The following is a 24,280-nucleotide window of genomic DNA, read 5'->3' on the forward strand; positions in this document are numbered from 1 at the left end:
AATTTCAACCTTTCACCTTTCAATAATATTAACACCACCACCATGTTTCGCGTATAATCATGTGATCAATTATTTTTTCTATTGATCACCATTCAGTAACTAAAAAAAAATATGGTCCAGTGATCCTGAAATTAAGGATTTCGGCTGCATTCAACTATATTTCTTAATTTAATTACTCTTTATTTTGTTATTTTCACTTCAAATAATTTTTTTCTGCTAATTAAAACATTCTTGATGGTATGGAAGCCATCAAGAATGTGGAATTTCCTTCAGCCGTCCAGCAATCGGCCTGTTCACCGTACTTCTGAAATCACTCGTTACTGGGATAATTTCTAAATTCCCCCAGGTAATACATCACCCCCTCAACATTTTTCTCATCAACTCTTCCAATCAAAAACTTTCAACTTCCCACACACCCTCAGCAATCGAAAATCGACAATCTCCCCCTCGAAATTTAGTTAATCTCACGATTTCGTTGATCTACCAAAATTGAAAAATTTTCGTATCGCCCTTATATACAAAAAAACATTGTATTGGCACAGCATACATCGTGTGCCTGGACTGCCATTGACTTTTGATTCTCTCCGTATCATTATTCAAGTAGCCACTATACTCAATATGTAATTATTACTCCTTACTCATCAATATCCCACGATCATAAAAAGAAACTTGATAAAGAGGAAGGAATTATCTTTACTCTCGAAATAATGTCCTTACTGATGAATGAGATTTGAAAGACGTGGCGATTTGAAATTTCCTCAAGCTAGTCCAATATCACTAATGAGTATTACAATTACATAATCAATAACTTATACAAATTGTTCGTGTTTTTTTCTAATAGTGTTTTTTCAACAAAGCACAGACGAATTCGTCTACAAAAAGGCCACTAAAATATTTCTTTTATCGAATTTTTACATCATTGTTTATTTGATCGCCGCTACGTCAGCTTGTTCAGCAGATGATTATCAAATTCATGTTACATGTGTCATTTTTTGAGTTAAGGATATCCAAGTACTTTAGCTATTTTTTCCCAAGTGAAATACTTTTCTACTTTTGTAGTCGAACATCAGGGCTTTCATTTGAGCCCCATTTGACCCTAAGTTTCCGAACATTTTACAATGATTTTATTATTTAAACTTTGCAGCTCTGGATTTGAATCTCGATATTGAACTGTTTAAACTCATTTTAAAAATCCGGAAAAAAATAAGAAAGTTTACTTTTGGAGGAAGATTGATGAAATAATTTACAAATTGCAGTTTTTGAAAATTACGAGTATTTTCTATAAATAATTTATAAACCATCAATTTTCCACCAAAAAAATCATTTGTTCGGAATCGTAATAAATTTATTCGTATTCAGCTTTCCGAAAATTTAAACAATTTCAATTATTTATTTATGAACAACGAAAGTTTAAAAAAATAATAATTCTGTGTAAAATGTGATTTTAATGACAAACATTAAAAGATGCTTGGATATCTTTAAATCGTACTACGAAAAATAACAGATCGATTCTTCAATTCTGTCAAATACTCGATTATTTCGTGCTTTCGTAATTTTAAAAAGAATTTTCATGGAAAAAATTTTCATGTCTACAAATAACTTTGCAAACCAAAAAATCTGAATTCATTGAAGATTCAAAGGCCATTCAAGCTGTCGTGAGGCCGACCAATTTGGCAGTCCTGGCTTTCAAATGGAATGTAGCAATTATCCTCACACACTCTCACACAATAATCATCCCTCAATAAACAATACAGTCGGCAGATACTATTAATTCCGATCTGATTCATCTGTTCTGTGAACAAAATTAATTTCTCCCCCCAATTTTAAAAAATTTCGATCGCCCAATTTTCCGCAATTCATTATTATTCCCAACGATAAACTTGAAAAATTAACAAAATACGTTGATAATTTTGCGCAGTGGTAATTCAATCCAATTGTTTTAACAATCAATGGGCAATTGAATCACTTCGAACCATTATTTACATAGATATTTTCTTATCGTCACACGTATTCAAAAATTCATCTAATAAAATGCATTTTTTATACAGTTCATGTTTCTCATATATATTCATTCTTTTATAGATACAATATAATTCGCGATTTATTTCCTCTTAATTTTCATCTACGAGCCTAATTAATTCTCCAATTTTTTTGTCGTCAAGTACAGTATTTCGTAGAAATAAAAAGATAAGGAGTAATTAAAAAAAAACGATACCTAAAATAAAATGGGCAAGATTACTTGAAATGAATATGTCACCCCCAGAGAGTGCCATAACAATAATTCCCATATTTGTTTTAGGTACATGGAGCATGGCAAATATATTGCAAATATTTATTTTCTTTTTTGTTCCATAAATCGATAGAAATGTAAAATAGCTGCCATATCTGCATTCTTTATTTCTCATGTAAATACTATGATATATATATTTTATTTTTTGTTTCATACATACAATATAATCTCGAGTGACGAGGAAACACGATATTACGAAGCGATTGTACAAAATGTTTTCTTACCTAATGCTATTTAATCCTCTCTATCGATTTTTTTTCCACCTCGCTCTGCTCATCCATTTATTTTTTTATCTCGACGGGATAAGTATTATATACACTTGAAATTCTCTTAAATATCGATAATCAAAAGTCCCATCGAGTCGAAGACAAGATTAATTAAAAATTAATATTTATTTACAAGTTTTTTTGAAGTCGTTTTCCTTCGGTTATTGGCAGTTATTGCCTCTGAATATTTGCCACACGTTTGAACCCGCTTCGAGAATCATCGTCATCGCCATCATTACTTTCGATATCTGCTATTCTTCATTACTTTTTAGCTTTCATTTTAGGGGAGAAGTGGGCAAATGAGATGGGAAATAATTATTTCAGCTTCGAACAGGATTTAGTTCAGTTTTTGGTGAATATTTGGGGAATGTTGAGGGGATTGAGAAAAGGAGGATGAAATTCACATGAGGACCCTTCATTCAGTGTCTAGCATCAGTTTTTGCGGAATATTTTACGGAATTTAAGGGAAATAGAATCATTTTTGTAGAAGTTTTTTGAGCACTCATTTTTCACTGCAAAAAATAGAATCAATTTATCTTGAAATATCTTGAAATCTACCAAAAAGTTCTTATGAGGTTTTGTTTTAAATCTCTTAAAACAAAAACTCAATTTCACTTTCAAAATTACTTCTTGCTGAAAATCCCAGAATTTAATGGAGGTAGAATTTTTTTTTTGTGGAAACAGCTTCTTTTTTCGCTATAAAAAATATTCTCATCCATCGAAAATTGAGACTGAAGTTGGTTCATTCAGTTTTTAGTTCTCCAGAAATCTAAAGAAAAGTTCCTATCGAAATTTCCCTATCTCCCTTAGATTTTAGATGATCAAAAACAAAACCTCAACTTCACTTGCAAAATATCTTTCATTTTAACTTTATTTCGTACTGAATATTCCGGAATTTAAGGGAGATGGATTTTTTTTGCTGAAACAGATCTTATTTTCCTCTATAAAAAATGTCCTCATTGATCGAAAATTAATAGTGAATTCTTCATTCTCCTTTCAGATTGTGAAAAATATCTCGAAATCTCAACTTTCAATTCATCACTAAAAACAAAACAGAAACCTCACTTGGAATTTCTCCTTTAGATTTCAATATATTCACCAAAAAAAAAACCTCAACTTCACTTCCAAAATTCCTCCAACTGAAAATCCCAAAATCTAATGGAGGTAGTAAAAAAATTTGTGGAAAATCAGCGTTCTTTCTTCACTATAAAAAATGTCCTCATCCATCAAAAACTGTAACTGAAATCGGTTCAAACCCGTTTTCAGTTTTTCAGAAACCTCTCGAAATCCGAAAAAAAAGTTTTCATGAAAATGTCACCAGCTCCCTCGATCCCACTACACTGAGAGGACAAGAGTTATTTTAGAAGTACGTCTTTACTTGATCAACCAATTCATGGCTCGAAAATTACCAAGCGCACAATATCTCACACTAAGGAAAAAAAATCTTACACCAAAAAACTTATACTTGTCCGAAAGATGAGGGCAATTGGTTGATATCAAGAAAACGAGTTCTCAAATCAATTCAAGTGGTTTTTGCATTCACATATTTTAGAATTGCGGCAAAAAACTATTAAATGAATTACTTCAATTTCACTTGGTACAAGAAATCGCTTTCTTATCACCAAGGAATTGTCCTCGTCTTTAGGACAAGTACAAAATTTCTTGACGAAAGTTTTTTTTTCTTAGCGCAAGATATTCTGTTCTTGAAATCTTTCAAACTACAAGTTTCTTGATATAAGTGAAGATGTACTTCTAAAAAAACTTCGTTGTTGTCGTGTACATTCACCAAAAACTCCACCTCAACTTCACCTGCAAAGTCACTTCAATTCTCTAAGCAAGACAGTAAAATTTCTGTAGACCCATTTCGTCTCATAAAGCTCCAACAGAAATTTCACCATCTCCCTAAACCCCATCAGATTCTGATCAACTCACCACCTGTTCCAAAGCAATTTCTCACGTCCCGCTCTCCTCCCCCAAACCCTCGCTAAAAGAAACACTATCCTCTCTCTTAAAGCATCAACCCCCACCCACTACCACCCCACTACCAAATTGCCAACAAAAATACATGGAAGGCACGCTTCGTCTGCTGAGTACGCTTATGTTATACGCAACGATACCGTAATCATTATTTTTTTTCGATTTTTCAACTTTTTTCCCCTAAACGCCTAACAGGCCACTACTAAGAACACAGTACCACCAGTCTTTATCACAAGTACGTTCTCACCGTATACGTAATATAACCATCCACAGTGGCTCATTTCCCAACCTGGTGACACTCAATCCGGGAGACGAAAAATATCAATTAATAAAGCTAAAAAAATCCCCCCTCCCCTGAACTCAGCAATTGTACTCGACATTGCTCGATTTACGTTCGTTATCCTGTCTAATAACGGAAGCGTACAAATTTTCATTAGCAATAATCTGGTTATTGTACCGCTCATGCTGTAAACTATCGTAACTCGGATCCCTGACTGGTGTTGAACTCTTCATGAAAAAATGTTCATTAACAGTGGGATCATTGTCTAACGAGTGTCTAATTGTGGAAGCATTATGGTAATTAATGTCTGTACGATCCCAGGGTAGTGAGACACTCGACAAAGCCTCATTGGGTTGTGACACGTACATCATCATGTCGTTGAAATTGGGTAGAAATTCAGGATTGAACAGTGACAATGTACGTTTGTCTTTAGGATTTGTCGTTGGTATCATATAGTGCTCGTGGGATGTATCAACACTCTGGTAATCTTGATATCTACTCCGTGTTCTAGATGTTTTTGGTGGATTTGTTGGATTACTTTCGGCGATGGTTTCTTTGTAAGTCAGTCTTGCACGATTGTGGGACAATTGTTCGTCATTTTGGGGTACAATAAACTCGGGATTAACGACAATGTCGTAGCCTGGTGGATCGAATGCATCGTTCATGTGTCGTAAATCGATTTCGGAAGAACTGCATGAGACTGTTGATGCGGGTATTGATGTTTTCTTTGAGCTTGTCTTCTCGTAAATATTTTCGTTGTAGGAATTTTCGGATTCAGTTGCATCGGACGACGAGCCGGTGGATATCTGGGTATCGTCGTCTCGATCAGCCAAGCCTCACACGGCTCGACGTCTTCTGTATCATATGTACGTCTTCTTGACTTTTTGCATTGGTTTATTCTCAGCCGACGAATTGGCATTTTTACCGTTTGGATTTTTTGGGGGTACATTTAGAACGAGATTTATGGATTTGTTGTTGAAACCCGCGGGGGATTCTGAGGACTCGGTGAGGCGGTTCAGTTGTTGACGTTGCTCGGGGGGATCTGGGTATGGGGTACCTCGGAGACGCTGGGAAAACCAGAAACCCGAGGCGAAACCTGCTATCAGGGAGAAGAAGCAGGTGCCGATCAGCGCGCCGGTTAGGGTTTGCGCTGAGTAGACGGCTGGGGTTACTATAACTCCTGAAAATATTAGATGAGTTAGAGATCGTTTGGGGCGTTGGGTTGGCGTGGATTGACGAATTCTTGGATCGAGAGGATTTTTTTATTTTTTTAAGCTTTGTTTTCCTTCCGATGCCTTTGTAACTTGGGGAATGGACTCCACGTCGATTCACTTTTGATGTCACTGCGCATCTTACTGCGCAGGATGTGCATGCGCAGTACGTTTAGTTGGTGAGAATGGAGGAAGACGAGGAGCGCTAGAAAGCGCGAGCCGTTGTTTGAGCGTTTAATTGATGTAAAAAACTATGTGAGTTCCAACGGCGAACATTAATTTAGTTTCACTGATGTTTGAGGGAATTTTGTCATTGAAAATTCAAAATTTCAAGAAAAGATCAATGGAAACCGTCAATTTTAGTGCAATTATTCAATGAAATGTATGCTCGAATTCATTGAAATTCCAGTCGAATTTGGTAATGATTACTCGTAAAATTAAATTAAATTTTGAATGAAATTTATTGCAAGAAAAATACACAAAAAAAAAATTTCTTACAATAAGCCATCGCTAGGGGGCCTTCAGCCACGATTACTCGTATTTTATTGAAAATTCGAATAAGTATGGGAATTCTCGTCTTCCTCCTGCTCAAAAATTTATAATTTCTTCAAATTCTCAGTGAAATCTGAAATTCCATGATTGTTCTCCCTAAATCGAATCAAACGTGAAATTGTCTATGAAATTTAAAATGTCATCGCTTTCTGCAAATTTTATGACAATGTTTGAAATGTCCTAGGGAATTATTCATCTATAGAACAATATGAAAAATTTCCCAACATTTCATCGCAAGTATGAATTCTCAATCAAGAATTCGTCGCTCCGTAAAATCGACAGCACCCCAGAATATTCAGTGGAATTATCGACTGTATGTATTTGTTTCAGTGTTAGTAAGAAAAATTGACCATGAGAAATTAAAAAACTCTCTTCTCCGTCTGTTAATTTCAAATTGCGATTGAAAACGATAAGGATGCATAACAAACATTGAACGCAGGCGAAAGTTTTGCTTTGTGATGATTGTAGTGTCTTTTCTTTCTCATAAAGTTAGTTTGACAATTTTTGAGGAAATGAATAGCGGAGTTGGGTGCAAATCAAAAGTTGGTGTTCTGTACTGTCTCTGTGTTGGAAATTGTTCAACATGGGGAATGAGCATTACCTTGAGGCTCGTTAGCTCTTGGCTGAGTGCGACTGTACTGATTTTCACGATCCAATTCGATGACGATTTCATTGTCCCTTTCGTCGGGCTGCTCACCACGTCCTACTCTAGGTGGTACCACTGGTAACACTGGTTTCGCCATCTCCGAGACAATATTCACTGGTCGAAGAGGATAAGATGATAATACATAGAAGACACGAATGTGAATAATGATTGGTTTAAAGACTATTTAACTGAGAAGATGAATTCATTTAATTATCACAAATTTACATCATTAAAAAATTAAAAACGACGCTTGTCTCTTAAAAAAATAATTTACGTTGTTACTTTCAGCAGCTGAACCAAGCGTTAAATTATGAGAAGTCGTTCAACAAATTTTGTTTTTATTATTTCACAAACAGCTTTGATATCATGCCTTCTGGAGCTATCAGCAAAATAATAACAACTTCCCTTTCTAATTAAATTCTCACGGTTATTCAACTTGAATTATCGTATCGTATTCATCCAACTTTGATTAGCCAATAAAAGACCAATTAAACTCTCGCCCTAACTTGACGAAAGAACCATTAAACAGAAGCCATCTTCTTAATTAAAAACCACGAACAATAAAAAAGCACAAGAAGTATTAGTTTTTTCGGGGAAACTTGTACTAGGACAATTGCGAGTGAATTAAAGTATTAGCTAACAGACAACGAAAGAAAATTAGGTTGAAACGATTTCTAGAGGAGTAGTTAGAAGAGTAGAGTGAGACCGGATGGTGCTGGGAGGCTGGCGATTTGCGGAAGATAAATTTACAAGGCGAAAATGATGAAACATGTCTTACCCTGCTGATAACCACATCCCTTGTGTTTTCCATTGATAATATCTTGGAATAGTGTTTTGCTGGCATCATTATCGTGCAACTTTGTTGGCACAGCGACGCATGTATGTGTCATTTCGTCCCAGGCGCAATGCGGATCCTGAAGTGCGACGCAGGCAACGCAAGAATTTGCTGTTGGACTGTCGCAGTGGTGCAGGGGCACTGCTCTTATTTCAGAATCAGCTATAACAACTAGTTTACTTGCTTCACCGGCAAGGTGAACTACTTGGAGATCTTTTATTGCTGTACCTGAAGAGGAAAATAATTGTGCAAAATGAAAATTATCGCAATTTGACGGTTGAGATGGACCAAATGGACTATATAGAGGTGCTAAAGGGATCTTATTTCACTTTTTAAGGAAATTATCAAATGGAGAAGATCGATTGTAGCCCAAGTGCGCCCTTATCAACGAATTTTAATTGCCTTTCGCGCTAGGCAAGTACCTACACACTTTTACTTTTGCTGCGATAGTTGGGCAGTAGAGTGCGCTAATTGTATGCATACAAAATGGTCGGTACGCATACTAAATCATTACAAGTATGTTACTTGCCTAGCGTATACTTCCTCAATAAGAAAACTAATGATCACTAAATTTTCTATTTTTCACAAAACTATTGCTATGAATTCTTATTCCAGAATTAACTATAAGAACTAGTTTCTTTGCTTCACCGGCAAGGTGAACTACTTCGAAGTCTGTTATTGCTGTACCTCAAGGGGAAAATAATTGTGAATAATGAAAATCATCGCAATTTAATGGGTGAGATGGACCAGATGGACTATATAGAGGTACTAAAGGGATCTTATTTCACTTTTTAAGGAAATTACCAAATGGAGAAGATTGATTGTAGCCCAAGTGCGCCCTTATCAACGAATTTTAATTGCCTTTCGCGCTAGGCAAGTACCTACACACTTTTACTTTTGCTGCGATAGTTGGGCAGTAGAGTGCGCTAATTGTATGCATACAAAATGGTCGGTACGCATACTAAATCATTACAAGTATGTTACTTGCCTAGCGTATACTTCCTCAATAAGAAAACTAATGATCACTAAATTTTCTATTTTTCACAAAACTATTGCTATGAATTCTTATTCCAGAATTAACTATAAGAACTAGTTTCTTTGCTTCACCGGCAAGGTGAACTACTTCGAAGTCTGTTATTGCTGTACCTCAAGGGGAAAATAATTGTGAATAATGAAAATCATCGCAATTTAATGGGTGAGATGGACCAGATGGACTATATAGAGGTACTAAAGGGATCTTATTTCACTTTTTAAGGAAATTATCAAATGGAGAAGATCGATTGTAGCCCAAGTGCGCCCTTATCAACGAATTTTAATTGCCTTTCGCGCTAGGCAAGTAGCTACACAACTTTAATTTTGCTGCGATAGTTGGGCAGTAGAGTGCGCTAATTGTATTCATACAAAATGGTCGGTACGCATACTAAATCATTACAAGTATGTTACTTGCCTAGCGTATACTTCCTCAATAAGAAAACTAATGATCACTAAATTTTCTATTTTTCACAAAACTATTGCTATGAATTCTTATTCCAGAATTAACTATAAGAACTAGTTTCTTTGCTTCACCGGCAAGGTGAACTACTTCGAAGTCTGTTATTGCTGTACCTCAAGGGGAAAATAATTGTGAATAATGAAAATCATCGCAATTTAATGGGTGAGATGGACCAGATGGACTATATAGAGGTACTAAAGGGATCTTATTTCACTTTTTAAGCAAATTACCAAATGGAGAAGATTGATTGCAGCCTGAGTGCGCCCTTATCAACGAATTTTAATTGGCTTTCGCGCTAGGCAAGTAGCTACACAACTTTAATTTTGCTGCGATAGTTGGGCAGTAGAGTGCGCTAATTGTATTCATACAAAATGGTCGGTACGCATACTAATTCATTACAAGTATGTTACTTGCCTAGCGTATACTTCCTCAATAAGAAAACTAATGATCACTAAATTTTCTATTTTTCACAAAACTATTGCTATGAATTCTTATTCCAGAATTAACTATAAGAACTAGTTTCTTTGCTTCACCGGCAAGATGAACTACTTCAAAGTCTGTTATTGCTGTACCTCAAGGGGAAAATAATTACGCTTTAATGAAAATCATCGCAATTTAACGGATGAGATGGACAAGATGGACTATATACAGGTACTCAAGGGATCTTATTTCACTTTTTGAGGAAATTATCAAATTGAGAAGATTGATGGTAGCCCGAGTGTGCCCTTATCAAAGAATGTTAATTGTATTTCGCGCTAGGCAAGCACCTACACCAGGGACAAGATGAACTGTATTGAGGTACTCAAAGGATCTTATTTCGTTTTTGGAAAATATTATCAGATGGAGAAAATTAATTATACCCCGAATGCGCCCTCATCAACGAATTTTAATTGCATTTCGATAAATCCTTTCTCAATGAAAAAACTAATGATCACTGAATTTTCAATTTAGCACGAAACTATCCCTATAAATTCGTAATTACAAACAGCGTGAGACGCTCGTTTTCCCCAGAAAATTTCAATAATTATCCGATCGCCTCTCGAAGCTATTCTCTCCTTTCGATTGATCATCCGTTGGCGATCCAATTAAATTTAAAGGGATCTAAAATTAAGAAGAAAAAAGACTGAAAAAACTCACCGTATCGAAGCACTTGAACGTCGCTCACAATGACCTGGCCGACTTCGGTCAGTGAGTCTGGTGCTTTTGTGTTCAGTGCCTTTATAACTCTACCGTCGTCTGAAAGAGGCAACATAATGGTTTTAAAAATTGCATCAAAGATATCAAGAGAAATTTAAACTTATTGTGGGGGTAATGGTTGCCATTTCGCTATTGTAAGGAAACCACTGGGTTTTCCACTGTTACCAATCACGGAATATTCATGAATCCTGACGTGATTGATTTGGCTTGAAATTTTTTCATTGCTCGATATAAAATGTGAATGACGTAGACATGAATTCTAACATGATCCTTCATGCAGAAGCATCTCAATACTCAAAAAATTCTATTCTAATCCAGAGTGTTCCATTTTGAAATGGAATATTTCTTAATTTCCTAAGAAATCAATCAATTATTCAAAATTGCTATTTAACCTGCTCAATTTATAATCAAAAATGGTCGAAATAGATTGAAAATTTGTAATTGAAATATCGTTTTTTTTGTTCAGCGATTGGTTTTCAGCGAGAGAACAATAGATTCCCCTCCGTCTCACCTCCTACATGTCCACCCCGCCATAAATACCTTAACGCGACGCAACGCATAGATACGTGAGAATATTTCTCAAATATTAAATACTTTCGTTAATCTCACCTGTCCCAATGTACAAAATATCGTAAGTCCTCCCGTCCAGCGCTTTAACTTGCGGATCAACAGCAACCTTAGTAAATCTATAATTAAAACTGACTTTCGTCAGAACAGGCAGTGCAAAGAACGATTGTACAGCGTCATCCATCAGCGGATGGGTTTTAACAAAATTCACTGTTATATCTGGAAGTGTTCTGGAATCATTGACACATGCACCTGGACGTGGCTCCGGTACTTTCTCCGGTAGTACTCTCAGCCAATTACTATTTATCGTCTCTTGCTCCTTGAATGCGCCCTGGAAGACCTCGAGAACACTGCTCATGGCGAATGCACACACTGCTGATCCCCCAATTGAATTCACTGGGGTTGTGAAAATACCGTAAATCAATTGATCGTGGCGGCCAGCGTAGAAGCCCTCTGTTACGTCGCTCATTGATTCTGAAATGAAATGGATTAACATAAAATGATTGAATGATGCGGGAGAGAATTGAATCATGTTTTCCTTTGCGGCTCGGGGATGGGGAGTAATGGCTTGCTCTTGGATTCGATACATTGGAGACGTTTTCAATCCTTTTTATTTTATGAGCCCTGGGATTTCTGGAGAATTGGATTTCTAGGGGGAGGGGGGGGGAGTAGTCGTTTGAAGTTTCGAACGAAGAGGGGCTTATTTAGTTCAGAGGAAAACGGAGTTTTGGGTTCTTGATGTCTGCTTTTCGGTTGATGGATTTGTGAGGGAATGAATTAGTCTTCGTGATTCACAGATGAATTATCATCATTTATGGAAGTAAACTTGTGAGAGATAGTGTACAAATAAGAGTGAGTGGATTTAGGAGAAAATATCTGAAGATTTCGTTGCGGAAAATTTTTTGAGTTGGAATAAATTCAGTTGCGAAGCGTTAAACGGTTCAATTCGATTTGGACTATTCACTTTTCAATGAATATCTCGGAATGTACGGCGAATGGCGAAATTTTTGTTATAACCTTTTCTGTAGAGCAATTTGGAAGCTACAACAAAGGTTATTATGAAAATTTCATCATCTCCCTTAGGTTTGGAGATATTCTTTGAATAGTCAGCTAGGAGCGAAGTCGACTTGAATCGTTTTACCGCTTTGCTACTGAATTAGGGATTTTTTAATGAAAAATGAATTTCTAGTGGTCTTTTGTAGATCATCAATCCATTCTCCGATGAATTATGAGTGAATTTACGAAAATATATCTGAAGATTACTTTATGAGAAGCTTCTTCGTATAGAAGAAATACAAATTTTTTAATAAGAGAATGAATTTCCATTGATTTTCCATAATTAATCAATTCATTCTCAGATGAATTATGATAATTGACGGAGCTAAATTGATGAGGGACGAGATATAACCAATAATGAGCGGATTTCGAAAAAATTATCTAAACATTTCTTCATAAGAAATTTTTTCACCTAGAAAAAATTAAAAATTTTCACTAAGAAAATAAATTTCCATTGATTTTCGATCATTAATCAACTCATTCTCAGATTAATTATAATCATTTATGTAAACTCGTCAAGGGTGGGGAATAAACAACGAAAACATTTAGGGAAAATTATCAAAAAATTTCTTTGACAAAATTTTATTATCTGGAAAAAAATATAAATTTTCATGAAAAAAATCAACTCCCAGTGATTTCCCGTAATTAATCAACCCATTCGCAGATGAACTATGATCATTAATGAAAGTAAATATTTGAGGGATGAAATGCAAACAATTACGAATGGATTTGGGAAAAATGATTTAAAGATTTCTTTACAAGAAATTCTTTTACCTATAAAAACTGATAAATTTGAAATAAAAAGAACGGATTCCCGCAAAATTTCCCTAATTAACTGACGCATAATTTCAAAAAATACTTTGAATTTTGTTGTAAAAATTATTTTCCAGATTTGATACTATAATTCCCCTAAATACGTAATTCACTGATGCTCCGTAATGGTATTCCCGCCTTCGTCACCCCAATATCCCCAATACCATTTACTCCCTCAGAAATATAAAAACTACCATCATTTCTCTTCCCTCCCATTTTCCCAGATTCAATACATTACGTTTTAATATCGAAATGAACAAAAAATACCTCTCCAAGTTGGAAATATGAACTATCGTCCACATCCCCCATATTCTTTTCAATTCCCAGAAAATTGATGGATACGTTTTCTCAACCAACGAAGTTTCAAGAAAAATTTAACTCTCATGCTACATTTCACAATGCCGTTGGTATACTTGCACCGTGATATTTTTCAAGGCCCTGCCCCTCCACCCATGAGGAAAACTTTTCGACAATTTCCAATATTCCCACGCTCGTATGTGGTACACAGCGATCTGAACGTCAACTGTGCGAAGAACTGGAGGAAGAGAAAGAAAAAGAAAAAAAAATAGAGAAATAAAAACGAGAAAATGAAAAAAAATGGTGAGGAGGATGTCCTCGACGTTCGGAAGTTCCTGGTGCTCCAATCGGATTTGGTATTCCAACTCTGGGGTATCTTCAACCAAAGCTAAAGTTGACACTGTGATGCTTACGAGTCAAAAAGTTTCGCGGGATATTGAGGAGTCTTTTTGTTCAACAACTTTTGCGCTTTGAATCAAATCGCCCGGGAAGATTAGATAGGAAATTCGTGTCGTCGTTCAAAACCGGGGATTTATCGCTGTTTTAGCGAATCTAGTTAATTGTGGAAAGCAAAGTTTGCGTTAATTGGTGGAGATTTTTTTTTCGGGGCATGAGAGATGGCTTCGGCGATCGCCGGCTTGGGGAGTCGGTAATTAAGGGCGAACAGCCGTTGGGATTTTTTTTCGTGCAGCTGCGAAGGGTTTTATTGTTTTTTCAGGGGCTGCTTGGGGTGGGGAATTAGCACTTGGGAAGGATTTCATAATTTATTTTGCGGGTTCCACGGGAAAGTTGGAATTAATTCGAGGGAGTGGGAGGATGCGGTCGGGATTTCACAGTTTTTTAAAAATTTGAATCGTATATTTGTTTTAACTGATGAATTGATGATGAGAATTGATGAGAATTATTAAAGATGTTGTAGAAGGAGATTATTTATAATTAATGCATTGTTTTAGGCATTGTATGGCGGAAATTTTTTTCACCTTCTCCAGTTGAGACTCAATTTCTAAGTCGTGACATTTTTCAGATTTTCGGCATGATAAAAATTTCATGCAGAAAATTTTGCAGAATTTTAATTACACAGAGGTAAGGTTTTGCTGATACAGGTTGTGTATGAATTTTTGAAACATGCTGGAAATATTTATGGTCGCATCATCTCTCTTATGAAAGACGCTTTCATAGAAATAATTTAGTAGAGATGTGTCGACTGAGATCTCTCATCTCGGTAATTATAGAGAATTGATGAAAGTTAAAAATGTAGTAGACGGAGATTTATTAATTATTCATAGATTATTGAAGGAATATTATGAGGTCAAAATTTGTCACCGTTCCCAGTTGAGAATCAATCTTTAAATTGCGATATTTTTAATATTTTCTTCATGATGAAAATTCCATGCAGAACATTTTGCAGAATTTAAATTAGGGTAACCAGAGTAATAAAATTTCAACTTTGTTTGGTATTCTATAAAAAATATAATAGAAATTGTATTACAAATTTCCATTTTTGACAATCCAACTAATGTATAATTAAACCGATAATTTTCTTATTTTTCATTGATCAACATTTTGAACGTAAACAAATACAAATTCTCGCGAGGTACAATATTGACCCTCAGTGGCGGTGTGAGGAGTTAGACAACAGTCACGCATTATTGACGGAGCAATGTGAAAAAAAAAGTCATCAAGACAAAAGTACACGGTATCTCTTCGATTAGTATTAGCGAAAAGGATCATTCTTCCTCTTTAATCGTACAAAAGGACGAATTTGTTTGAATAACCGTTAAATACGACCGTCTATCTATTGGGTGTGTGCGCTGCATCCTACTTTTTCGTCATTTTATCATTCATTCCTTCATTGTTTTCACTTCAAATCATTATTTTCCCATAATTCATATATTTTTTCAGAACCAATCGTTGGCGTATTAAGGTGATTTATCAATTTCCGATCTCTTGACGGACCTCAAATTGTCCTTAATTGTCTATCTATGGGTCTGGTTACCCTATATGTAGTGTATACAGACGTAGGGTTTTACTAATATAGACAATGTATGAATTTTTGAAACATTTTGGAAATATTTCTGGCCGCATCATCTCTTTCATGGAAAAACCTTTTCTAGAAACGTGTCGACTGACATCGCCGACCTCGGTAATTATAGAGAATTGTGAGAACTTTTAAAAAACGTCGTAGAGGGAGATTGACTCATCATCAATAGATGACTTCGGGAATCTTATGAGGTTACATTTTTTTTCACCATTGCCAGTTGAGAATCAATTTTGTGATATTTGTGAGACTTTCTTCACGATAAAAGTTTCAAACAGAAATGTCTGCAGAATTTCAATCACACAGACACAAAGTGTTACTGACATTGATAATGTATGAATTTTTGAAACATTTTGAAGCTATTTCTTGTCACATAAGGTTTTACTAATGTATAGAATGCATGAATTTTTCAAATATTCTGAAACTACTTCTGGCTGGGGTACTATATGTAGTAGAAAAGTGTCGGACGTGCTCAGACTGAAATATCTCATCTCGGTAATTATAGAGAATGAATGGAAATTTTTTTAAATGTCGTAGGAAATTATTAATCGATCATTTTCAGAATTTTATGAGGACAAATTTTTTTCACTATCCCAAGTTGATAGTCAATTTTTATATTCTGACTTTTTTCAGATTTTACACACGTTCAATGATAAAAATACAAGTTTTTGTTGATGTACAGAATGTATGAATTTTTTAAATATTCGGAAACTATTTCTGGCCGTATCATCTCTCATGGAAGAAACTCAGAAATAATTTAGTAGAAAAGTGTCGAACCTGTTCAGACTGATGTCTCTCATCGCGGTAACTATAGAGAATTGATGGAAATTTTTTCAAATGTCGTAGGAAATTTCTTCATTATTAATTGATCATTTTCAGAATTGTATGAGGACAAATTTTTTTCACTATCCCAAGTTGATAGTCAATTTTTATATTCTGACTTTTTTCAGATTTTACACACGTTCGATGATAAAAATACAAGTTTTTGCTAATGTACAGAATGTATGAATTTTTTAAATATTCTGAAACTATTTCTGGCCGTATCATCTCTGATCGAAGAGAATTTTATGGAAAATATTTAGTAGAAAAGTGTCGAACCTGTTGAGACTGACAGAAATTTTTAAAAATCTCGTAAGAGATTTAATTTTTCTTCACTATTAATTGATTATTTTGAGAATTTTATGGGGACAAATTTTTTGTACTGTCCCAAGTTGATAGTCAATTTTTAAGTTCTGACATTTTTCAGATTTTGCACACGTTCAATGATGAAAACACAAAGTTTGGACGTATGAATTTTTCAAATATTCTGAAACTATTTCAGGCCATATCATCTCTCATGGAAGAAACTTTCATAGGAATAATTTAGTAGAAAAGTGTGGGAGCCGTTCGAACTGATATCTCTCAGCTCGGTAATTATAGAGCAATCTCTCTAATCGAATGATTCTAGGAGAGATCATGGCAAGAAATTTCCTGTGACAGATGTGTCAACTTCAGAAACTGTCTTCATATATCATTCGAAACCATTTGCCCTCAAGATCATCACATGATTAACAGTCGACTCGCGTCTGCCCTGAAACGTTTTACCACTTCACAACTCAATTCCTAATTCCCGACTTCCTCAATTCTTGATTCCCACGACGTAAAATGCCCTGAAATATTCATGAATTCTGAAATAATCCATCGCCGCGAGAAGAATCTGTTAAAAAATATACTTGGACTGGAGTTTTTCATGCAATTTTTTCATTACTGAATATGAAAATTAAATAAAAAAACTTGAGAAGGTTTTTTTTTATTTTGATTGTAATGCACACATTGATTTTCTACTGGAAAAAAACATTGAAATTTCGTTGACAGTGTAATCATAATTTTAAGAAAAACGACATTATATCGAATGCAGAGAAAAAAATTGAAATTTCTCTGAAAGTTCAATGAAAAATCAATTTTTGTTTACCAGCAGGGAAGTAAGATTTTCCAATTAACTGATTGATTTCTTGACTATTAAATTGATTTCAGTGAAACTATCACATGATGAAATCTTTTTTCGAATTGTCCTACTTCATTATTCAATTTAATAAACAGATCTCATGCCAATTACCAGAATTCTAATACAAAATACAATGACACCAGTGAAAATCCCGATATTTCATCGAAATTCCTACCTTGAAAGACCAATAAATCGTATAATTCGCTCCGTATTAAGGATGTTCGACACCCTTTTAGCCAAAATTGACGTTGTTTTCATTTTTCTGGCAAATTATCGATGGGAGTGACGTGAAAAAATATAACGATTTTGTGGTTTGTCATTCTTTAATGGCTGACGAAGTTGCGTAGTGGTGCGATAATTTTCATGCGTTATTTCTACAGTTGTGTGATTCTTTTTAAAAGTTTAGAGAAAACGCAGGAAAATGTTCGCACCACCTTAAAATTTCGTCAGTCATTAAATAATGACAAAACGCAAAAACGTTATATTTTTTCACGTCAATTCCATCATAAGTTTGCCAGAAAAATTAAAAAAACGTGAATTTTGGCAGAAAGGGTGTAGAACATCCTTAAAGAAATATAATAAAAACCTGATATTTCCCATCTTCTCTAACCACCCCTAATTACAAAATACGCCCCAAGAAAACTTCACCAATTCCCAAACTCCCCACCCATAATTTTCCTCTACGACGACTCAAATTAGCATTCACATAAACGGCCTCATTATTTTTACATTAAATTGCAAATTTTCAATGAAGAAATTCCACGAAATTTTAGTGGAACTATCACGTGATGCTAATTTCTAAGACCTGTGCCGCAGATTTCAACCAAAAATATCTAACAGCGCTCAATTAGCGGTAGATATGCAGAAAGACTCTACCGCACATTTCTTCAGTGCATATTTACCCAACGAGACCGAATGCGCGCTACAGCGCGCTGTAATTGTAACAATCATAATTGAAAATCTCAAAATGAAATTAATCATGAATTAAATTTGCCGCCCCAGACGACTGAAACCAATGAGGAATAAGCGTGACAGACTTGCGAGATATCGATAGTTATCGATTTTAAGTGTACGTTCTTTTTAGAATAAGATTAGCTGTCACTTCCGAGTTTTTTCAGGACAGAATTGAAAAAAAAACGTATTGTGTGTTTTCAAAATGAAAAAAAGTATCAACTCGTTTTCTTCTTAATGTTCGTATTTCATAATTCAGTTGAACAAAAAAAAATCTCATGCAACAGTCCAATTACCAGAATCCTAGTAGAAAATGCAATGACTAGTAAAAATTCCGATATTTCATAGAAATTCGTGTCCAGAGAGACCAATAAACCACATAATTCCCTCTGTGTTGAAGAAATACAATAAAAACCTAATATTTCCCCAATTTCCCTAACCACCCCTAATTACAAAACGCGCTCCAAGAAAAATCCGCCAACTCCCAAACTCCCCACCCATAATTTTCCTTTATGACGACTAAAATTAGCGTCCGCATAAACCGCCTCATTATTTTTACCCTCAAATATATTTTCCCAAGACTAAAACCCACTAAATAACAATAAAGTAAGGCGGACGGTAAAATACCTTGAGGAGATTACAGTGAGTTGGTGGAACGAGCAAGAGAGAGAGAGAGAGAGAGTGAGAGAGAGAGCGCACGAAGGCGCAACGGAAAATAGCCATTGTTTCAAATTTACAGTGCATCGGGTAGAAAAAGCCCTTAAGGCTTTCCATTTCAAGCCCTCGTCCCTCCCCGCACCCCTTCGTGCCCCAACCACCCTGATGAAAGCTATGGTCCTTGTATATTGTGAACGTGAACACACGGTTGTGCACTCGAGAGGAGCAAGCGTCTAGCCAGAATCCAAGACGTACATCTGGCTGTTGGCCAGCTCCAGTCCAGTCGCATCGGATACCTTGGATTTTCGATTCAACGTGCACACCCGATCCACCCCCACTGTCTCCTTTAAAACTTCCTATTTTTCCTATTTTTCCAGGCGTTTTCCTTTTTCATCTCATTTTGTTCGATTTTTTTTTGTTGATTTCAGTGCCAGCTAGTCTGTCGCGTCGTGGGGGGATTCGATCGAAAAGTTGGCCCTTTTCCTTCAGCGGTATCTGGGATTTTGGATGAGGAATCGAGGAGGGCAGATTCTCGGTCGAGTGGCTCCGTATTTTTGGGGAGTTATTGGGATGCCCGCTGCCAAGTGCGATAATTCGTTTGTACGGGCGGGAATAATTGTGAGGGGCTGGGGATACTTTGTTGGCGGGGGAGGCATTGGCACGTTGTTGAGGGTTTTTAGAGGTTTTATTGATGATCGGGGGTTTTTGGGTTGAATTGGGAGAGGGAGAGAAATTTTCTGTGATTGATGCTCAGGACTGGGGGGAATGCGGATTTTTTAGATTTGGGGGTGACAGAACGTAAAATTTTCAAATTGCAAGGGAGAATTGAGGTGAATGGGCCTATACTGTCAACTACATGGAGAGAAAATTCGGAGAAAAATTACCGAACAAGTCAAGTAATCGTGGAGTGAACTCGATTTTCAGTACTTGTTCACTCTCACCCCCAGGAAAATTTATAAACTGTAAAACTTACCCTGCATTCGTAAAAAAAAATATCCCAGTGAACGTGAATGATTGCACAATGCAGATCCAATAAAAAACTTTATTTGAAATGTTTTACTTATTTCATGAATATTTTTGTCACAAATGTCATGAAATCATTTGTTACAAATGATTCAATCATATTATGCAAACAATTTACTTTTTTCAATTGTTTGTTGAAAAATGTGCGTGGAAAATTTTACTGTATAACAGGAGGATAATTTTTGCATCCATAGATGTTTTTTTACCGAACGAATCGTCAAATATCCTCCACTAACCGGTATTTTTTCATTGAATTACATTTCGCTCCACGATTACTTTTCGTACAATGAAATTTGCCCCGATTTTCTAGGAAATTTTTATCCAACTTTTTCACGTGAATAAGTTTTTTCTCTTTCACTTTCAAATTTCAAAATTCACTATTTTCTGCCGTCAATAACTTTCTTCATCAACTAAAATAATTACTCCAATGATATTTCACTCTCAAAGTTTTCTCAACCATGAAAATGATTGAAATGCGCCCCATTTTCTTTATCACGACAAAAGCTATTTTTTGACATTTTCCGGTAGAAATTGGTTTTCATTGACACATTTCAAGATGCAGTAAAATGTGTGAAATTTCGCTACTAAAATAACGCGGATTGCATGGATTTCAGGAGATTCAATATCTGAAGGAAAATTGATCAACTAAATGACAAACTGTATTAAACTGCTGCACGAGAACCGACTTGTCCATCAAATATTTTTGGCTTGACATGGCATTTCACCATGAACGGAAAAGAACGGAGTAGAGCTTCTTTAGTACTCACGGATTTCGTTAAAATAGAAAGGATATTCTCCCGGCACAGAGCAATTGAGTCTCGCTTTCAGGAAACTCGTCCATCTGTCGCTAAATGCGTGTGGGCCACCTTTGTCATGCTGACATACTCTCCCGACTCGTGAATACACCGCCTGGAAATAATCAATTTTATTAGTGGGAAGATCGAATGTGAGTTATAAAAATCTCGAAGATTTCTTGTGCTAAGGCCCGGTTGCACCAAGCCCTGTTATCCAAATAAACCTCAGGGTAAAATTTATCCTCGAGGTCAATTACACCGTAGGGATGAATTTTGCAACATTTGACCCGAAGAATAATTTTTTATTTATCCTATAGCCCCATTTGAATTAATACTGATTTAGCCTTGGAATTAAGGATGTATTACACTCTTTTCGCCAAAATTCACGTTTTTTGAATTTTTCTGGGAAATTGTTGATCGGATTAATGTGGAAAAATATACCGTTTTTGCGTTTTATTATTATATTACATAATGACTCACGAAATTTCATGATCGTGCAATCATTTTCCTGCGTTTTTTCTAAAACCTTTCGGAAATTCACAAAACTTTAGGAAAAATGCAGGAAAATGATTGCACTACCATGAAACTTCGTGAGTCAGTCCATAATGATAAAACCCAAAAACGGTATATTATTTCGCGTCAATCCGATCAATAATGTGCCAGAAAAATGAAAAAAACGTGAATTTTTGCCGAAAGGGTGTAGTACATCCTTAAACTTTATTTTTTGTTCCTGGGATAAATTTGAGATACTTTCCCGGGTAAAATAATCCATCGAACATACAAATTTACTTTTTTCTTATCTGGCGTTTTCGTTCCCCGGAGCTGGTGCAACCGGGCCTAATTCTGTTCGATTTTTCGAGTTATTTTGAAGGACCTCGAATAGGGTAAACGCACTAGTGTTCGAACTCGTCCAGTGATTGACCTAATTTATCTATTTATCGTAGAACAAATGCTCAATGCAGTGAAATGGGACTCTTGTCTTTTTTAAAAACCAATATGAACAATGCAGGGACAGGCAATAATATTAGATTTTGAGAATATTAAAAAGGATTATCTCCTTATATTGTTCAAAGTTTAACTATATTTAACAAATTTAAAATATTATAGAATTTATAAGCTAAATTTTTTGATTGATGATGAATAAAATATTTGATAATAGTGAAATGTAATTTTTTAGTTAACAACTAATTCTAACTCTAGGTACTTGATTTTCGATTGTCCAAATAATCGTTAATCGTCCTACCTAAATTATTGGTTGATAGAATATTTCGAAATTTAAATGTACAAATTGATGGTTACTTTAATGCTTGAAATTTTTAAGATTTATATTAAAAATTGACAACTTCACAATTTAACGGTAATTATGATTGATTGATATGCCTATCACTGGAATAATGAATAATGTTCATGAATTCAATGAGACCTGGTGAAAATTTCCCATATTATTGAATCTTGATCTTTCGATAATTGGTATTTGATGGCTTTTATTCATTCGAACACTGGACAGGTCACCCTACTTAACATTCATAAATATTGTAATCATTCAGTGGAATAATCACAGGGAATAATATTCCCACAGTTTTAGTTGTGTCTTCACCCAATTTAGGTTCTTGTAACTGCAATTGATGAATAAATCAATTATCTATATTTAATCATTCGAAAGCCCCGAAGGTTTTTCAGATATTTCTTATATCGAGGCGACAATATTAATAATTTTCACTAATTTTCTCCACAGTTCTCTTTTCAAGTAATATGAAATATTTCATCTATAGTTCACTTGATTAGATTAGGGCGATTACACTTTTCTTTTTTCATTCGATTGAAAGTCAGCATCACATTTTCCTTTTTCCCCTTTTGGGTCTTCCCCTGCCCTGCGAGAAAAATAAACACTTTGTCAAACAAGTCTTGTTTGGGCCAACAAAATCGCTAATTGAAAATTGCTAAAAGAGAATTAGGTTGGTTCGAATTTGAAAGTCTCAAACATGAATAATTGTTAATTCACACCAGACGGTGCCTTTTCAGGATGAAAATATCTCATATAGAGGAAAATTTATCAACAAATATTTTATCCCGAAGTTTTCTTGGCACAAGTAAGACTTGTTTGAGAATTTTGTCGTTTTTCTCTCAGTGCGGGCCTTCCTCTGGCCTTTGGATTTTGCTGTTTCATTTTCTTTTCAATTAATCCATTGACAGAATCTTCGCCCGTCAAAACTCCTCAGTCATTTTCCATTCTACTGAATGGAAAATTATTATTCTCATCAGTACTCCCAATAATAAAAAAAAAGTTAATAAACAAAAGTTGATGAACAAAATTTTTTTTGCTTGGATTACGTCAAACATTTGTCTTTCGAGTTCCGCTTCAAGTTCTGGTAACAGCAATTAATAAATTATGTTGATGAATAATGAAAAAATTCTGCAATTTATTCCACGAATGGTAGTCTCATCCAAACTATTCTCACCCTACATTCAAATACTTCTCCATCCTCACGAATAATTTGTAAGATCGTTATCCAAACGTACTAAATAAACATAACTTCCATAAAACTTACCTTTCCACAATTCATATATTCAACAGCAGTTTCTCGGTAGAAGAAGAATACGTAATCGCCATAAGCGAAAGAGCTAACGAAATTCGGTCCTGAAATAACAAGTTTTCAAGTTAAAATCCTCAGTCAATATCCAAAAATCCACAGAGATTTCGCTTCGCGTATTTGACCAGTGTCTCACCGTTCAATTGATTGAGATCAGAGCGTTCAGTTCGAATTCTCTCGCGATGGATTAATGGTTCGCCGCCGGAAAAGTCAGCCACGGTCGCTGCGTACAACTGTCCACCTGCAAACAAAACGAAAAAAAAATATTATCTCAATATCTCTGTGTGTAATTATTCGATACGGGAGAGTGTAAATTTCGATTATCTCGGTAATTATTCAGCCATTGATATTCCAGTTAAATACTGATGCATTTGCAGCAAAATTCAGTGAAAGGTTTATTTATGCGAGTGGGAATGGCGACCTATTTCGAAATATTCTGGTGAATTTTTTAATGAAAAGTAGCGCCGAAGTTATTCCTAAAGATCTTCCTTTTTCAATTAATTGTTTATGATCAAATTCATTGCAAAAAGCAATACAACCGATGATAATCAGATGTGCTCATTTATATGCTGTTCAATTTTCACATTACAATAAGCGATTTGCTCATGTTCTAATTTCTATGCTCACTGAATAACATTCCTATTTTACTAAAGATGAAAGAAACGTGAAGATGTTTTATATCAAAATATGTCGAAACTGCCTGACCGCTAATCCTTAATTCTGATTGGTCAATATGTGACACGAAGTTATTCACAAAAAAAAA

At 35.2% G+C, this 24,280-nt stretch overlaps 1 protein-coding gene across 1 annotated transcript in view; it reads right to left on the bottom strand.

Annotated features, from left to right (window-relative positions):
• Positions 1–5,662: 5,662 nt before the first annotated feature.
• Positions 5,663–24,280, bottom strand: part of LOC107037754 (semaphorin-1A) — a 295,040-nt gene continuing 276,422 nt past the window's right edge. The window contains exons 8-15 of the mRNA XM_015256484.1: positions 23,654–23,758; positions 23,476–23,564; positions 20,900–21,041; positions 11,356–11,787; positions 10,687–10,785; positions 8,001–8,285; positions 7,178–7,336; positions 5,663–5,993 (exon numbers count right to left, since the gene is read on the bottom strand). Coding sequence (XP_015111970.1) covers positions 5,674–5,993; positions 7,178–7,336; positions 8,001–8,285; positions 10,687–10,785; positions 11,356–11,787; positions 20,900–21,041; positions 23,476–23,564; positions 23,654–23,758 — 1,631 coding nt within the window. The 3' untranslated portion in view covers positions 5,663–5,673. The remainder of the gene's footprint in view (positions 5,994–7,177; positions 7,337–8,000; positions 8,286–10,686; positions 10,786–11,355; positions 11,788–20,899; positions 21,042–23,475; positions 23,565–23,653; positions 23,759–24,280) is intronic.

This window comes from Diachasma alloeum, unplaced genomic scaffold (assembly GCF_001412515.2).
Source record: "Diachasma alloeum isolate Michigan unplaced genomic scaffold, Dall2.0 Dall_scaffold_00269, whole genome shotgun sequence".
Taxonomy (NCBI): domain Eukaryota; kingdom Metazoa; phylum Arthropoda; class Insecta; order Hymenoptera; family Braconidae; genus Diachasma; species Diachasma alloeum.